The sequence below is a fragment of the Hyperoodon ampullatus genome (assembly GCF_949752795.1).
Source record: "Hyperoodon ampullatus genome assembly, chromosome: 4".
NCBI classification, from domain to species: Eukaryota; Metazoa; Chordata; class Mammalia; order Artiodactyla; family Ziphiidae; genus Hyperoodon; species Hyperoodon ampullatus.
The window spans coordinates 38,588,894-38,605,299 of NC_136917.1; the positions used below are offsets into that span (position 1 = coordinate 38,588,894).

At 45.6% G+C, this 16,406-nt stretch overlaps 1 protein-coding gene across 2 annotated transcripts; it reads left to right on the forward strand.

The window, feature by feature from the left end:
- Window positions 1–10,173: 10,173 nt before the first annotated feature.
- On the forward strand, window positions 10,174–15,940 carry CIB3 (calcium and integrin binding family member 3; the record flags this gene model as incomplete). 2 transcript variants are annotated; one of them, XM_079703023.1, is made up of 6 exons in its annotated part: window positions 10,174–10,224; window positions 10,441–10,475; window positions 12,414–12,525; window positions 13,529–13,676; window positions 14,503–14,698; window positions 15,919–15,940. In XM_079703023.1, the coding sequence occupies 6 exons, from the start codon at window positions 10,174–10,176 to the stop codon at window positions 15,938–15,940; spliced, it is 564 nt and encodes a 187-aa protein (XP_079559149.1). The 2 variants fall into 2 exon arrangements, with proteins under 2 accessions (XP_079559149.1, XP_079559150.1); XM_079703024.1 differs by lacking the exons at window positions 10,441–10,475; window positions 12,414–12,525.
- Window positions 15,941–16,406: the final 466 nt, after the last annotated feature.

Genomic DNA, 16,406 nt, shown 5'->3' on the forward strand with positions numbered 1-16,406 from the left:
TCCCCCACCCACTCACCCACCATCTCTTCTGCCTGCCTCTCGTTTGTAGAAGAGCTTTAGCCTCCTAGGCTGTCCCCAAGTTCCAAAGTGTAAATTTAATCTGAGGAGTGAGACAATGCAGAAAGAAAGGAAGACAAAGTAATAATAGTTTAGCCATTAAACAAAGTCAAGGGGACTTGCTTGGTGGGCCAGTGGCTAAGACTCTGTGCTCCCAATGCAGGGAGCCTGGATTCGATCCCTGGTTGGGGAACTAGATCCCGCATGCATGCCGCAACTAAGAGTCCACATGCCGCTACTAAGACCCAGCGTAGCCAAATAAATAAATAAATACTTAAAAAACAAAAACAAAGTCAAGGACATTCAGTTCCTCCTCAAGGGCTACAGATAATATTCTGAGCCATACCCTTTGAGAGTTTCCCCACCAGGTAGAAGAAGTTAACTGTATGCTGACCACAAGCACATAGATCCCAGACCTGTTGGAACCAGAAGATTGATGATGTTGACTCCCAATTGCCTCATGACCAAACAATCAGAAGAAAGCCCATGAGCTGATCACATACCCCACAATCCCCCTTCCTCACACTGTCATTAAAAATCTTTCCATGAAAGTCTTCAGGGAGTTCAGGCCTTTTAAGCACTAGCCACCTGGACTCCTTGCTTGGCACCCTGCGATAAACGCTACACTTTCCTTCACCACAATCCAGTGTCAGTAGATTGGCTTTACTGCACAGAAGCAAGCAGACCCAAGTTTGGTTTGGTAACAACATTATATATAAATGTATTCAACTTGCTTATCCACTCACCCGTGGATAGATATCTGGGTTGTTTCCAGTTTGTGGCTATAATGAATAGAGCTTCTGTGAACATAGTATATATCTTTGTGTGGACATATTTCTCATTTCTCTTGGGCTCACTCCAGATGCCTTTGCTTCTTGAGGTAGAATTGTAGCAAGATTTGGTTTTCCTCAGAATAAAATGTTGATTCTCAGCCACTCTGGCTTTGAGGCTCTGATAAGAGAAAATAGTTGCAGAAGGTGTACCAAAAAACCTGATCTAATAGTGTCATAACACTTGGGACTCCAGTGAGTTGGGCTTTTAATTCCCTGATATCACAAGTAATTTGTTTGTTGAATAAGCAGAACTATTGTCATAACAAAAACACAGTTCTATCTTTGTTTCCTTCCATTCTTTTAAACATTATATTTTTCATTGTGGATCATCTTCCTCTGCCCTGGATGAAAATGCTGTCAGCCCCATGGCTCTCCTCTCATTTTTTCATGTGACATAGAGGAAACTCACTTTATGTAGTAAATAAGCCTCAATTCAATAAATGGAAAGACCTCAAATGGAGTCACTTATACTAAGTACCACATCACCAAACTGAGACTTAATTACAGTTTTGGCTTTTCCAGAAATGGAATCTCAACTAGTCAATCAGAAATTACCTGGTCAGCACTAGTTAGGTCATCTGCCTGATAGACTCCTACCATCCCCTAAAGAAAAGTAACCTTGCAATAACCAACCAGGTAAATAGCATAAAACATAAAACTTACCATTGTAACCACTTTAAATTGTACAACTCACCAACATTAAATGCATTCACAATGCTGTGTATCTATTTTTTTCAGATTACAAAAGATATACAAACATTAATTGTGGAATACATAATAGAAAAAAATACAGAGAAACCCAAAGAAGACAGTAGAAATCACTCCCGTCCAGAAAAAAAAAATGTTAGTGTTTTGATTTCTTTATTTCAGTCTATTATTATTTATAATTTTAAAAAATAAAAATGGGATCTTATTCTATACTTGCTTTGTCACTGACCCTTGCCCCATCAGAATACTGTGACTGCTTTCATGTACTGAGTTAAAAATTTTATCATTGGATTTTTAACACTGAGAGAAACAGGGAAGGACCCCAAAATCTCCCATAATCTTTTGCTGACATTAAGATATATGTATAAATCCACATGTTCCATGTAAGAAAACCACACAGTAAAAAAAAGGTTAAAAGAAAGAAAGAAAAAGGAAAACAAAAAAGTAGAAGCTTCCCTTCCCACCTCCTTCCAAAGCGATTAACAAGTTCATTTTGATTTTTTGCAGCACAAAATGTGTATATACCAACATATATATATATATATATACATACATATATATACATATATATATCTTTGCGATGTTCTTTTATTTCTGCCTTCAGCTTTTCACTTATCAAAATGTCTTGAAGCTCTTTACAAGACAGCAGGTACACTTCCACCCCACCTTCCTCAAAGCTGGATGTCTTATGGCTGAGTGAAGCCCTCCCCAACCAAGGACCATCTAGGTGCCCACAAATCTTATCTGAATTTTGCAAGTGGCCTGAATCTGTAGCAGTGGAATTGCTGAGTCCAAGAGTATGTGCATTTGTGCATTTAAATTTGGACTGCTGTTGCCCAAATTGTGCCAGGGACCTTTTTTGGAGGGCATTATGGGGGTGGAGGAGAGAGAAGAAGAGAGAAGCAAGCGCTCCCAAATCTAGAGGGGGTTGACAAAGGAGGGCACGATGCCTGCCTTTTCCCATTCTACCTGCAGGGGGCAGCAAATGACTGCTCAATTCTCCAGCCATAGGCTCAACCTTTTGCGAACCGGAATTGATGAGATCGCCAAGAAAGGAGTGGATGTAAATATATATATAACAGATTCACTTTGTTGTACTCCTGAAAGTAACATAACATTGTAAATCAACTGTACCCCAATACAAATTTTAAAAAAAGAAAAAGAAAGAAGGGGCTTCCCTGCACCAGTGAATGGGGCGACCAAGTGGCGCCAGCTTACTTGTGGGGCTGTCCACGACAGAATGAACTCCGCAGGGAGGGACAGGACAGATTCAGGTGTGGAAATCTGTCCTCTCCAAGCCAACCCAGCAGCCTTGGAGCTCCTTTTTGGCACTTCCAAGGCTGTGTGCCCTGGAGCAAGTGGTCTGACCTCTCTGAGCTTCTCTTTCCTCTTTTATAAAATGGGAGTGATGATGATGATAACAGTAACAGCTAATACTTTATATGGACTCATATGGAGATCATCTAATTTACTTTCACAGCCACCCTATTATGTAAACCATCCTGATTTTACAGGTCGGGAAACTGAGACACAGACATAATCCAATGCACACTGAGTAGTGTATGAGCCTTGCTTTTGTCAACCACTATGAGGCCATCCACTCAAATTAGATGCGTCACTGTCTTATAAACCTTAAGAAAGTGTTTTTCAACCTTTCCCCCCCTTACTCCCCCCTAAAGAGACCATTTTAATTTAATTTAATTAGAGAAGTTAAATGCTGATAAATAAGATTTTGCCAGGGAGGGTTAATCTTTGGAGGGCCACAAACCACTGAAATATCTAAGATTTTTTTGTCACCTCCTCCCCCCAAACCAATTTTCACCCCCTTGGGGGCAGTATTACCCCCACTGATAATTTGTGTTCTAAGAGGGAAAATGTGACAAGTGAACTATGACACAATGCTTTTGATCCCTTAAAATTTTTATTTTATATCCTTTTAAAGCGTCTTGAGATTTTCATTATATGCTACTGCTGTGTATACATACAAAGAAAACCAGTAAATCAGTTAAGGCTTCCTAAATGTCTGCATATTCAGAGTATACTCTTCAAAGTCACTTTCCAACTCTAGGTTGTCAATGCCTGTGCTTTATCATGTGACATCTCCCTCTGTGCCATCAAGGACTCCCATAAGGAGCATTTCTTAAGACAATCCACACTGTTTCCAAAGAATAGGGTATGGAAAGGGAAAAAACATAGGGTATGGTGGGAAAACATGGGACATATCGTCTTCCAAGTGATCAAAGCCAATGTTGTTGGTGACATGGCATAGCTCCTGGTATGATGTGATGATGAAACTGAGCAGGACTCTGCAGGGCCTTCCTGGGGACACACCCCATGTCCTCCACCTCTTGTTTGTAGACAAGCTTTAGCCTCCTACGCCTTCCCCAAGTTCCAAAGAGCAAACTTAATCAGAGAAGTGAGAAGATGCAGAAACAAAAGAAAACAGTCAAGTGAGACAAAATAATAATAGTTTAGCCATTAAACAAAGTAAGGGACCTTTGGTTCCTCCTCAAGGTCTATAGATAATATTCTGAGCCATATCCTTGAGTTGTTTTGCAGATACTAAAACCCCTACCAGATGGAAGACGTTAACTGCATGCTGACCACCAGCACGTAGACCCCAGACCGGTTGGAACCAGAAGGTTGATGATTGAGATTCCCCAAATACTGCCCTGCTACCTCACCACCAACCAATCAAAAGGACATACACGAGCTGATCCCGCACCCTATGACCCTCTCCCTCACCTAGCCTTTAAAAACACTTCCCTGAAAACCATCCGGGAGTTCAGGTCTTTTGAGCATGAGCTGCCCATTCTTGTTTGGCCCTGCATTGGGCACCTTGCAAAAAACACTGAACTTTCCTTCAGCAAGACCTGGTGTCAGTAGATTGGGTTTGCTGCATGCAGGCAAGCAGACCCAAGTTTGGTTCAATTACAATGAAGAAGGGCAAATGAGGTGTTTCCTGTTTGGGGCTATTATGAATAAAATAGCCATTTTAGGTTTTTGTGTGAATATAAGTTTTCATTTCTCTGGGGGTTGCCCATGAGTGCAAGTGCTGGGTCGTATGGTAGTTGCATGTATTTTGTTTATTTTATTTTATTGTGGTAAGAACACTTAACTTGAGATCTACCCTCTTAACAAAGTGTATACTACATTATTGTTGGCTAGAGATACAATGTTGTCCAGCAGATCTCTGGAGCTTATTCATCTTGCATGATTGAAACATTATGCCTATTGATTAGTACGTTTCATTTCCTCCCTCAAGTCCCTGCCAACCATTTCTACTCTCTGCTTCCAAGAATTTATTTTAGATATCTCATATAAGTGGAATCATGCAGTGTTTGTCTTTCTGTGACCGGTTTATTTCACTTAGCAAACATCCTCAAAGTTCAACCATGTTGTCACATATTGCAGAATTTCCTTCTTTTTACAGGTTGAATAATATTGCACTGTTTATATATATACCACATCTTTATCCATTCATTCATCGATGGACTTTCAGGCTGTTTCCATATTGTGGGTACTGTGAACAGTGCTACAGTGGACATAAGAATGCTAACATCTCTTCAAGGTCCTGATTTACCTTCTTTTAGATGTATACCCAGAAGTGGGATTGCTGGATCATATGGTAGTTCTATTTTTAATTTTTGAGGAACCTCCATACTGTTTTCCACAGAGGCTGCACCATTTTGCATTCCCACCCACAGTGTGCAAGTGTTCCAATTTCTCCACATCCTTGCCAACACTTGTTTTTTGTGTTTATTTTGTTTTGTTTTGTTTTTGCAGATGTGAAGTGATATCTCATTGTGTGGGGGTTTTTGGGGGGTTTTTTTTGCGGTACGCGGGCTTCTCACTGTTGTGGCCTCTCCCGTTGCGGAGAACAGGCTCCGGATGTGCAGGCTCAGCGGCCATGGCTCACGGGCCTAGCTGCTCCGCGGCACGTGGGATCTTCCCGGACCCCGTGTCCCCTGCATCGGCAGGCGGACTCTCAACCACTGTGCCACCAGGGAAGCCCTCATTCTGGTTTTGATTTGCATTTCCCTGATGGTTAGTGACATGCAGTATTGTTGATTCTGGGTTCTACAGCCTATATTATTATTGGGTGTTTTTTTTTTTTTTGGCTGTGTTGGGTCTTCTTTGCTGCACGTGGGTTTTCTCTAGTTGCGGAGAGCGGCGACTACTTTTCTTGCGGTGCGCAGGTTTCTCATGGCAATGGCTTCTCTTGTTGCGGAGCACGGGTTCTAGTCACACAGTTTTCAGTAGTTGCAGCACACGGGCTCAGTAGTTGTGGCTCACAGGCTCTAGAGCGCAGGCTCAGCAGTTGTGGTGCACAGGCTTTGTTGCTCTGTGGCATGTGGGATCTTCCCAAGCCAGGGATCGAACCCATGTTCCCTGTATTGGCAGGCAGATTCTTAACCACTGTGCAACCAGGGAAGTCCTATAGACTATATTATAGGGGGACTTAAAAAGATCTCCTTGTTTCCCATTGCCTCATGGTTGAAGTCCAGGATATACTATAAGATATTGTTGCATATAGTTTATCATAATAAAGCTGAAATTGATCTATGCCAAGATAAAATTAATTTATTTATACCATGAAAAATGATTTCTTGGAAATGCAAAAAAAAAAAATTCCATCATTGGAGCTGGTGTATCAGAGAAGCAGCCTCTAATGGCAGACATGAGCAGCAGCTTAATTAACAGTTATTAATTAACTTAATCATAGTTAGTGTTTGCTGAGCCCCTACATACAGCACTGGCTGGCTTGCTCTCTCTCAACTGTGTGATGCTTGCTCCAGCCTCAGGGCCTTTGCACTTGCTGTTCCCACTGCCAAGGACTCTCTTCCCACTCAGCTTACTTCCCACTCACTTCCTTCCAGTCACTACTCATATGTCACCCCAACAGAGGTGCCTTCCCTTCCTAATCTACATAGCTCACCCTCATCTCTATCTCTGCCCGGTTTTATTTTTCTTCTTAGAACTTAGCCCTCCTGACTAATTATGTGTTTATTTGGTTGCTTGCTCACTGGAATGTGAGATCCATGAGATCAGGAACTCATTTTTTCCACGAATGTATTACCAGGACCTAGGACAGTGCCTGGCACACAGTACATGTTTGATCATTAATTGAACATTAATTAATTGGGGGGGGGAGTTACATAACCAAATCACAAAGTGTTTGATGGGGTCAGGCATAGGAATTTGGATTTCAACCATGAGGCAATGGGGAGCAAGGAGGTCTTTAAAAATTAGTTTTGTTATTGTCTTCATTTAAAACATGTATTGACAAGCAATAAAATTCACCATTTTGTGTACAGTACTATGAGTTTTCACAAATGAATACAGCCATGTCACCAACACTACAATCAAGATATAGAACAGTTCCATCACCCCCCAAATTCCCTTGTTCCTCCTCCCACCCCCCAGCCCCTGGCAACCATTAATATATTTTCTGTTCCTATAGTCTTGTCTTTTTGAGAATGTCACATAAGTGGATGAAATCATCTAGTAGATGTCTTCTTGACTCACTTGAAAGAAGTGAGGCTTCTTTCACTAAGCGTAATGCATTTGAGATTCATTCACATTGTGCATATCAATAGGTCATTCTTTTTTATGGCTAAGTAGTATTCTATTGTATGGACAAACCAGTTTGTTTATCCATTCCCCAGGTGAAGGACATTTGTGTTGTTTCCCATTTTTGAAGGTTATGAATAAGGCTGCTATAAAAATTTATGTACAAAAAATTCTTTTAAAGCTGAAATATAATTCACATGCCATAAAAGTCACCCTTTAAAGTGTACAATTCAGTCACATTCAGTACGTTCACAGTGTTGTGTAACCTTCACCACTATTCAATTCCAGAACATTTTCATCACCTCAAAAAGAAACCCCAGGGGCTTCCCTGGTGGCGCAGTGGTTGAGAGTCCACCTGCCGATGCAGGGGACACGGGTTCGTGCCCCGGTCTGGGAGGATCCCACATGCCACGGAGCAGCTGAGCCCGTGAGCCATGGCCGCTGAGCCTGCGTGTCTGGAGCCTGTGCTCCGCAACGGGAGAGGCCACAACGGTGAGAGGCCCGCGTAACACCAAAAAAAAAAGAAAAGAAAAAAGAAACCCCATACCCATTAGAAGTCACTCCCCATTCCCCCTCCCTCAGCCTCTGGCAACCATGTATCTATTTTCTGTCTCTGTGGATTTGCCTGTTCTGGACATTTTATATAAATGGGATCATACAATATGTGACATTTTGTGTCTGGCTTCTTTCACTCAGCATAATGGTTTTGAGCTTCATCCACGTCATAGCATGAATCAGTGCATCATTCCTTGGTATGACTGGATAGTATTCCGTTATATGGATAGACCGCAATTTCTTTATCCATTCACCCATTGATGGCCATTTGGGTTATTTCTACTTTTCTTTCATGTACAAGTTTTTATGTGGACATATATTTTCAATTCTCTTCACCTAGGAGTAAAAATTGCTGGGTCATATGGTAACTATAAGTTTAACTTTTTAAAGAACTGCCAGACTGTTTCCCAAAGCGGCTGCACCATTTTACATTCCCACCAGCAGTGTATGATGTTCCCAATATCTCCACATCCTGGCTAACACCTGTTATTGTCTGTCTTTTTTAGTATAGCTGTCCTAGTGGGTGTGAAGTGGTATCTCACTGTGGTTTTGATTTCCATTTACCTAATTACTAGTGATGTCGAGCATCTTTTCACGTGCTTACTGGCCATTTGTATATCTTTTTTGGAGAGATGTCTATTCAAATCCTTAACCCATTTTGTTTTGTTTTAATAGACTTTGGTTTTAGAGAAGTTTTAGGTTCACAGCAAAATTGAGAAGAAGGTATTCAGAGTCTTCCCTTACATCTCCTGCCCCACTAATGCACAGCCTCCCCAGATATCAACATCCTCCACCAGAGTGGTGCATTTGTCACAGGTGATGAACCTACATTGACCCATCATCAGCCAAAGTCCATAGTTTAATTAGAACTTACTCTTCATGTTGTACATTCTGTGGGTTTGGGCAAATGTATAACGATGCATAGCCATCGTTATAGTATCATACAGAGTAGTTTTACTACCCTAAAAATCCTCTGTGTTTCACCTATTCATCCCTCCCTCCCCCCAACATTTGTCCATTTTTTTCTTGGGTTATTTGTCTTTTTGTTGTAAAATTCTAATAGTTCTGTATATAGCTTGGAGACTAGTCCCTTACCAGTTATATGATTTGCGAATATTGTCTCTATTTTGTGGACACATACAGGTTTTTGTGTGCACATAGGTTTTCATTTCCCCTGGACAAATACCCAGGAGTGGGATTGCTGAGTCATGTGTAAGTGTATGTTTAACTTTATAAAAAACTGCCAACCTATTTTCCATAGTGGCTGTACCATTTTGCGTCACACCCTCAATGTATAAGAGTTCCAGTTGCTCCATATCTTTGTCAACACTTGGTGTTGTCAGTTTTTTTCCCCAAAAAAATTACCTTCAGGGGGGTCTTTAAAGCTTGATCATAGTCATATTTTACAAGATGGCTTCACACGCTGGGGCAAAGTATGGAAGCTGAGGCAGGGGCCAGAGGAGTCTTGTGGGAGGAACTGCAATGGTCCAGGCCAGGGAGAGTGGGGATGAGGGAAGGGGAAGACTCAAGAGTGATTCGGGGGCCTGGGGTACGGGGCTGGAACTGGCTGAGCAGGAGAGGAAAGTGGAAGGAGGCCAGATCCAGAGTGAGCAGGGCAGGGAGTGCCAGGCTGGGAACTCTCAACTCCCAGATTTTCTGCCCAAGAGGATTCTGAGTCTTAATAAGGTTGGGAGCTGCTACATTGTATTTACCCCTTGAGGATGTATGGTGCACATTAACATATTAAAGCCTCTGACAAGTCCTGCAATAAAGAACTCTGGCGTTATTTAACCTAAACTTAGACATTGGATTGCTCTTCTCAAGCCATAGCATCATCCTCATCATCATCTCCAATGCATACCTCATCTAGCTTGTTTACCATAATGTGCCTAGAGCTTGCTTGTATCCAGTGGTCAAATATTTTTGGGGGGGTTGTATTTTTGGGGAGTTGTATTAATGACCTCATTAGATCTTCAGAACAACTCTATGAGGTAGGTACTAATATAATTTCTAACTTACAAACAAGGCTCAGAGAGGCCAGATGACTTGCCTAAGGCTACACAACTAGTGGCTAAAGAGCTAGAATTTGACCTGGGGTGTGCTGGCAGCCTCTCCACCACCCTGCCCATCTCTCAAAGGTGCCCCATACCCTCGGTCTCACCTGGTGGTGGCAGGTGTGCTCTCCCCACTGAGGGCTACCCTGTGACCTCCCAAAGCCCTTCTCCTTGCTCTGGTGGCTGTGGACATACTCAGGCTGTTGCCCAGAGAGCTCGGCTGTAACTTGAGTCTCACCCAGGCTGGGGGTGATGAGGAGGGTGGGCAGGTGACAACCAGGGCAGGGAGATTTGCCCAGACACTGGTACACAGCAGCCTGCCGACCGGTGTGGCCCCGAGGAGTTTGGGGGCTTTGGGAGCTTGTTCCAGAGTCCTGGCAGTGGTCTTCACCATGGGCAACAAGCAAACAGTCTTTACTCATGAGCAGCTGGAAGCATATCAGGTAGGGGTGATGGGTCGAGCCCTCGGTGGGTTTGGCAGCCTTGGTTTCCTGGCCCAAGAAATGGGAACAACATCTCTTCGTCCTGGGTGTGCAGTCAGCAAGCGTTCTGGGGAGGCTCTGTGTGTGGTTTCAGGCAGCGATGGATGTGGGCTTGTGGGAGAAGAAGGAGGAGCCCCCCAGGCAGGATCTGGGTCAAGCCAACATCTCTCTCCACAGGACTGCACCTTCTTCACGAGGAAGGAAATCATGAGGTCAGTCTAGGGAGGAGGGAGGAAGAGATGGAAACTTGCTATATGTCGCTTGATTTGCAATTTGACCACGCTCAATGCTTCATAAGGGTTAAAGCACTAATTGGGGGATTGCGTGCATGGTCGGTGGATAGATGCAGAGACAGGAAGGCTGAGAAGTCACATCTGGTCCTGCTGTCATGTCTCTAGGCTGACAAGCTTGGGCTTTCTCCCAAAGGTGGCGGGGAGCCATAGAAAGTGTGTGAGCATGGCAGATGCAGAGCCGCATGTTAGAAAGATCCCCCGGAGGCCAGTGTGAAGAGGCTGGGAGGCCAGGGGCAGAGTCTAGACCCAGTTCTGGGCTGTGGGGTCGACATCAATGTTAGAGAGTGAGAAGGTGGCTCCAGGCTGCTGCAGGTCCCTGGTGTGAGCGAGACAGGCATAGATGGGTATTCTACATCATCACTCATCCCATGGAGCTGTTATCCAGAGGCCCCGACCCATGAACTTGGAGCTGTGAAACTGAAGCTGGCTGGGGTTTGGCTGCAGGGTGATCGGGGCCAAGGCCCCAACTGTGTGGGCACAGGACATCCATTATTGATGGACACACCTTTCACCAGTGAGCCCCATTGTCTGGGTGAGGACAGCTTGCAAGGTCATCCTGGCCATCACGATTGGATTACTGATGGGGAAACTGAGGCTCAGACAGGGGAGGCTGACCCCAGGCCCCTGGGTAGATGGGTAGAGCCCCAAGGAGTTGGAGACTAACATTTTGTCTGCCTCAAGCTTCTCCCTTGTCAGACAGACCTACTGAGAGGAAAGGGGGATGAGGAGAAAGGGGGATGAGGCTTTAGTCAAGGCCATACAGAAGCCCAAACCCAAGCCCAGGCTATTCTCTGAAGGAACTCAGGACTGAAGTTCCAGATATGTCCTCCTCGAGTTCCTAGCCATCATGTGACCAAGGGGCTCCTGTCGCCCTCAGAGACAGTCCCTAGCAACTTGGGGACCTCTGACTCATCAAGGATGGTCTCTACAAGGCTACTGCTCAGCATGCTTCAATGATGGTATGGTGTCACCAGGTGAGGGCATTAGGGTGGAGAGCTGGCTCTACCATCTAGGTAGTGTGTATGGCATTTGGTGTTTTGCAAAATGTCTTTCATTTACCCTTTTGAAAAACCTGAATATTAGACTTTTGTGTTTGCTCCGCCCCATTGAGAGAACCCTGCCCCCCATTATGAAGGGAGAGAAGGAAAGTGTGACGATGTGGGCCTTTAGAGGCCTTGCCAACAGTGTGATAATGTCCAGAGATACATAGATTGGCTCAGATTCTCTGAATGCTAAATGTGAATGCTATTTCTCTCCTAGCATGGAGCAACACTGTTTAATTTTTTTTCTTTCATCTGCTTACTTCTTACTGACTTTCTCTCTGAGGAGACCCAAGGGCAGAGACAGTGTCTGTTTTGTTCACCATCCGTCTCTGTGCCTGGCACATAGTAGGTACTCAGTAAATACTTGTTGAATGAATGAATGAATGAATGAATGAAAATTTATCACAGTGCCTGGCACACTGTAGGCACTCAATAACTACTTGTTGAAAGAGGGAATGTATGAATGAACACTCTCCCTTTGTCAACCCCATCTGCTTGGTAAGCTCCTACTCATGCTTCAAAACCCAGCATCAATGCCCCCTCCTCCAGGAAGAATTTCCTCCTCCCTGGCTTGCTTCCTGCACTCTAGTTTTCCCTAGTTCTGGAGTCCTCTCTTTACCTTGGCCTTGTCCCCAGGGTGATAGAGGCACCTGTGTCTGGCTTTGTGTGTGTGAGGCTTAGGCCCACGGCTAATGGCTCTTGGGGACTCAGCATCTTTCAGTGTAGAGTAAGCAGCTGCAAGAGTGAGAGAGTAGGGACAAGGCCACACACACCCATCTCCCAGACCTTCTCGTTGTTTCCGTCCCCACACCAGGCTCTTCTATCGCTACCAGGACCTTGCCCCCCAGCTTGTCCCTCTCGACTATACCAGCTACCCTGATGTGAAGGTTCCCTACGAGCTCATTGGCAGCATGCCTGAGCTGAAGGTATGCCTGGGCCATGGGGCAGGCAGGGAAAAAATAGTAGGGATGCCCCTTGCTGCATTCCTATGAGGTGAGTACTGTGATTATTTCCATTTTACATATTACATATGAAGAAACTGAATTTCAGAGAGGTTAAGATACTTGTTCATAATCACACAGCTAAGACATGACATAGACAGGATTTAAACCCTGGGTTGTTGGGAAGATGAGATGAGATAATGCAGGTAAAGGGCTCAGTACAGGGCCTGTGACATGGTAAGTACTCAGGGAACATTAGTTTTTCTTTTCATAGTAGGAACTATTAAATGTGGGTTTTTCTCAGCTGGATGTTTGACACATAGTTTGTTACTCTGGAGGGGACTTTTGGGGTGAGGGACTGTGAATAGAGATTATTTTATCACAGGGGACAGAAACCTCATTCAAGAGGGACAGAATAGGTTCGATCACATGAGCAAAAACTGCAGGGAGAGGCCTAGCATCACGTACAGCTGGAACCAGGGTCTCTGAGGATATGCTTGGGAATCTCCCTCCATCTTTCAGCTTCTCCCAGGAAGAGGCTTTAGTCTCAGGCAGCTTGTTCTCTTGAGGTAGTGAAGGGAAACACCAGCTGCCTCAGATTTCCTCCCATAAGCTCTGCAACAAGCAGAAATAAGGTCCCCCCACCCCAACTTTTCAGCAACTCTCCCAGGGCAGCCTCTGATTGGCAAGTTTGAGTCATATGCTCATCCCAGAGGCAATCACGGTTACCAGGTGAATGGAAATCCCTGATTGGCCTCACCCGGGTCATGTGACTGCCTCTGAAGCTGGAAATGGGGTTAACGACACCCAGACTACTGGGGTGGAGATTGGAGTTGCCTGAAGTCCTCTCCAGGGAGCATGGGAGGAAGAGAGTCTTGGTGAGGGGTACTTGGAGGTTCCCAGGAAGGGAGGGGTTGAGAGTGAAACCATGCGGAGCCCTCCCCACAAGGTCCTGGTCAGGGATTGGCTCCCTGCTTCCTGTCTCTAGGACAACCCTTTCCGTCAGAGGATCGCCCAGGTCTTCTCCGAGGATGGGGATGGCCACATGACCTTGGACAACTTCTTGGACATGTTTTCTGTGATGAGTGAAATGGCTCCCCGTGACCTCAAAGCCTACTACGCTTTTAAAATTTATGGTGTGTGCAGGGCCCCGGGGTGGGGAAGCGGGAATGAGACCGGGTCGGGCCAGGGGCTGCCCTGCCATCACAAATGTCTCCCCAAGGGCTCCGAGGCCCTGCATGGCCCTGTCCTTCACCTCACCCTGGTACCTCCCCACCTCATCCGTTTACTGACTCCATTCCAGCCACAATGGCCTGGCTGTTTCCCCAACACACCAAACTCTTTCTGCCTCTAGGCCTTTGCCTCTGTTGTGCCCTTGTCTAGAATACCTTTCCCCTGGCTCCTTCTTACCTTGAAATTTTGGTGAAAAGTAACTCCTGCCCCCGAGTTACTCTCCATGCCACAGCCTATTTCTCTCCTTGCATGGAGCAATGTTGCTTAATTTCTTGTTCATTCATCTGTTCACTCCTTATTGACTTTCTCTCTGAGGAGACACAAGGGCAGTGACAGTGTCTTTTTGGTTCACCATCTGTCTCTGCGCCTGACACATGGTAGGTACTCAGTAAATATTTGCTGAATGAATGAATGAATGAAAATTTATCACAGTGCCTGGCACACAGTAGGCACTCAATAAATACTTGTTGAAAGAGGGAATGAATAACAATTATCACACGCCTGACACATAGTAGGTGCTCAATAAATACTTGAATGAATGAATGACCTCCCAGCAGTTCCCTGCCCAATTCCAAAGCAAGATCCAGATATTACCCTAGGGTCTTGGGTTCCCTCCAGTGGCTCAGTTTCCTCCTCTGTAAGACAGGGAAAAGATGTGTCCATGACTGGCCCAGCCTGCCTGCCCCTGTGTCCCCTCACCACCACAGCCCCACCTGTTCTGCTGTGCAGACTTTAACAACGATGACTACATCTGTGTGTGGGACCTGGAGCAGACGGTGACCAAGCTAACACGGGGAGAGCTGAGCGCTGAGGAGGTGAGCCTGGTGTGTGAGAAGGTTCTGGATGAGGCCGATGGGGACCACGACGGGCGACTGTCCCTGGAAGACTTCCAGAACATGATCCTGCGGGCGCCGGACTTCCTCAGGTGACATTCCTCTCCACCCTGCACAATCCGTTCCCATGTATGAGAGAGGCTCTTATGGAAAGGGTTCATAGACTCCCTTTGTGAAAATCCCTCTGTTCATTCATTTATGACCTTGGGGAACTTTTCCGACCTCCCTAGCCTCAGTCCCTGTGTCTTTAAAATGGGGATAATTAGAGACCTTGTGAACATCTCCTCCAGGCGGACACAGCTCTTTGGGTGAGTGGAATATGGTTGGACTTCAGCCCTCAGTTGCTTGAACATTTTGTAGTGAACAGACTGTACAATAGCACTTGGCAGCCCTGGGGAGAATCAGTGCTCCCACTGTAGGGCGGATAGCATGGGTTAAATGAGTTAATACAGGGGGTGGCCCACCACCTGTTTTTGTACCTCCCGTGAGCTAAGAATGGTTTTTACAGTTTTAAATGGTTGGGGGAGAAAATAAAAGAATAATCATACTCCACGACACATGAAAGCCATATGAAATTCAAATTTCCGTGTCTAATGCTAGTTTTATTGGCACACAGCCATGCCTATTTGTATACATAGTGTCTATGGCTGCTTTTGAGCTACATGGTGGCGCTGAGTCATTGTGCAAAGTTGGAAATATCAACTATTTGGCCCTTTGCAGAGAAAAGTTGAGTGACCTCTGAGCTAGTACATGGAAAGAATTTAGAGCAGTGCCTGGCATACAGTAGGTGCTCAATAACTGTGCTTTATGGTTGCTGTTGTGGCTGTTATCATTAGTGGTATCCTTTCATGACCAGAGGGCCTCCTTCCTCTACCCTGGATAAGCAAAGCTGGTCTCCTGCCACAGAGACATGAATGATGACACCAGGATGAATCCCTTGCTACTAATTGAGCACCTACTACATGTCCCGCGCTGTACATTGGCCTCTTTTTAGCCCTTATTACAGCACAGTGAAGGAGGGACAGCTTATCCCCATTTTACAGGGGAGTAAACTGAGGCCCAGAGAGGGGTAGCCATGCACTTAGAGTCTGGGGCGGAGCCAGGATGTAAACTCTGATCCAAAGTGATGTGCTCTCAATCCCTGTGGGGGTCAGGAAGGCCATGGCCTGGGGTTTATTGAGGGGGTCCATCTCTCCCCCACCCACTGTGGCTCCTTGCATGCCTCGGGGACTCCCGGTGGGAGTGTTGGGGAGAAGGACGAAGGAAGGGTACCCTCTGCCTGCTGACAGACTCCTTTTCTCTTTGCACCCAGCACCTTCCACATCCGCATCTGAGGGTACCGCGGAGGAGGAGCCGGGCCAGAGGAAGGCAGGGCGACCCCTCATCTCACTGTAGAATCTGGTCTCCCTGGGCTCCGGGAATAAACACGCATCACTGAGCCACAGCTGCTCCGAAAACATGTTTCCCAACTTAAACCTGGCAGACAAGAGGGAGGCGGCCAAGGATCTAACCTCTGTTCTCCCTATGTGATCCTGGGTGTGGCTGTACCCTCTCTGGGCCACAATTTCCCCATTTGTACAAGGAAAGGGGTGACTTCTGGATGTCTCTCCACTGAGAGGGCTGGAAGTGCCTCACTGTGGGTCTCGGTGGGCAGAGGCGAGGTGTGGAGATCAGGCCCGTGCTGTCCCAGCTCAGGGCCTCCCAAGGCCCTACCCTTGACTGCTCAAGTTGCCTTTTTCCCCCTCAATCCCTGAATTCCTCAAGGAGACTAAAGCTTCACCTCCGCACTGATTCATTAGA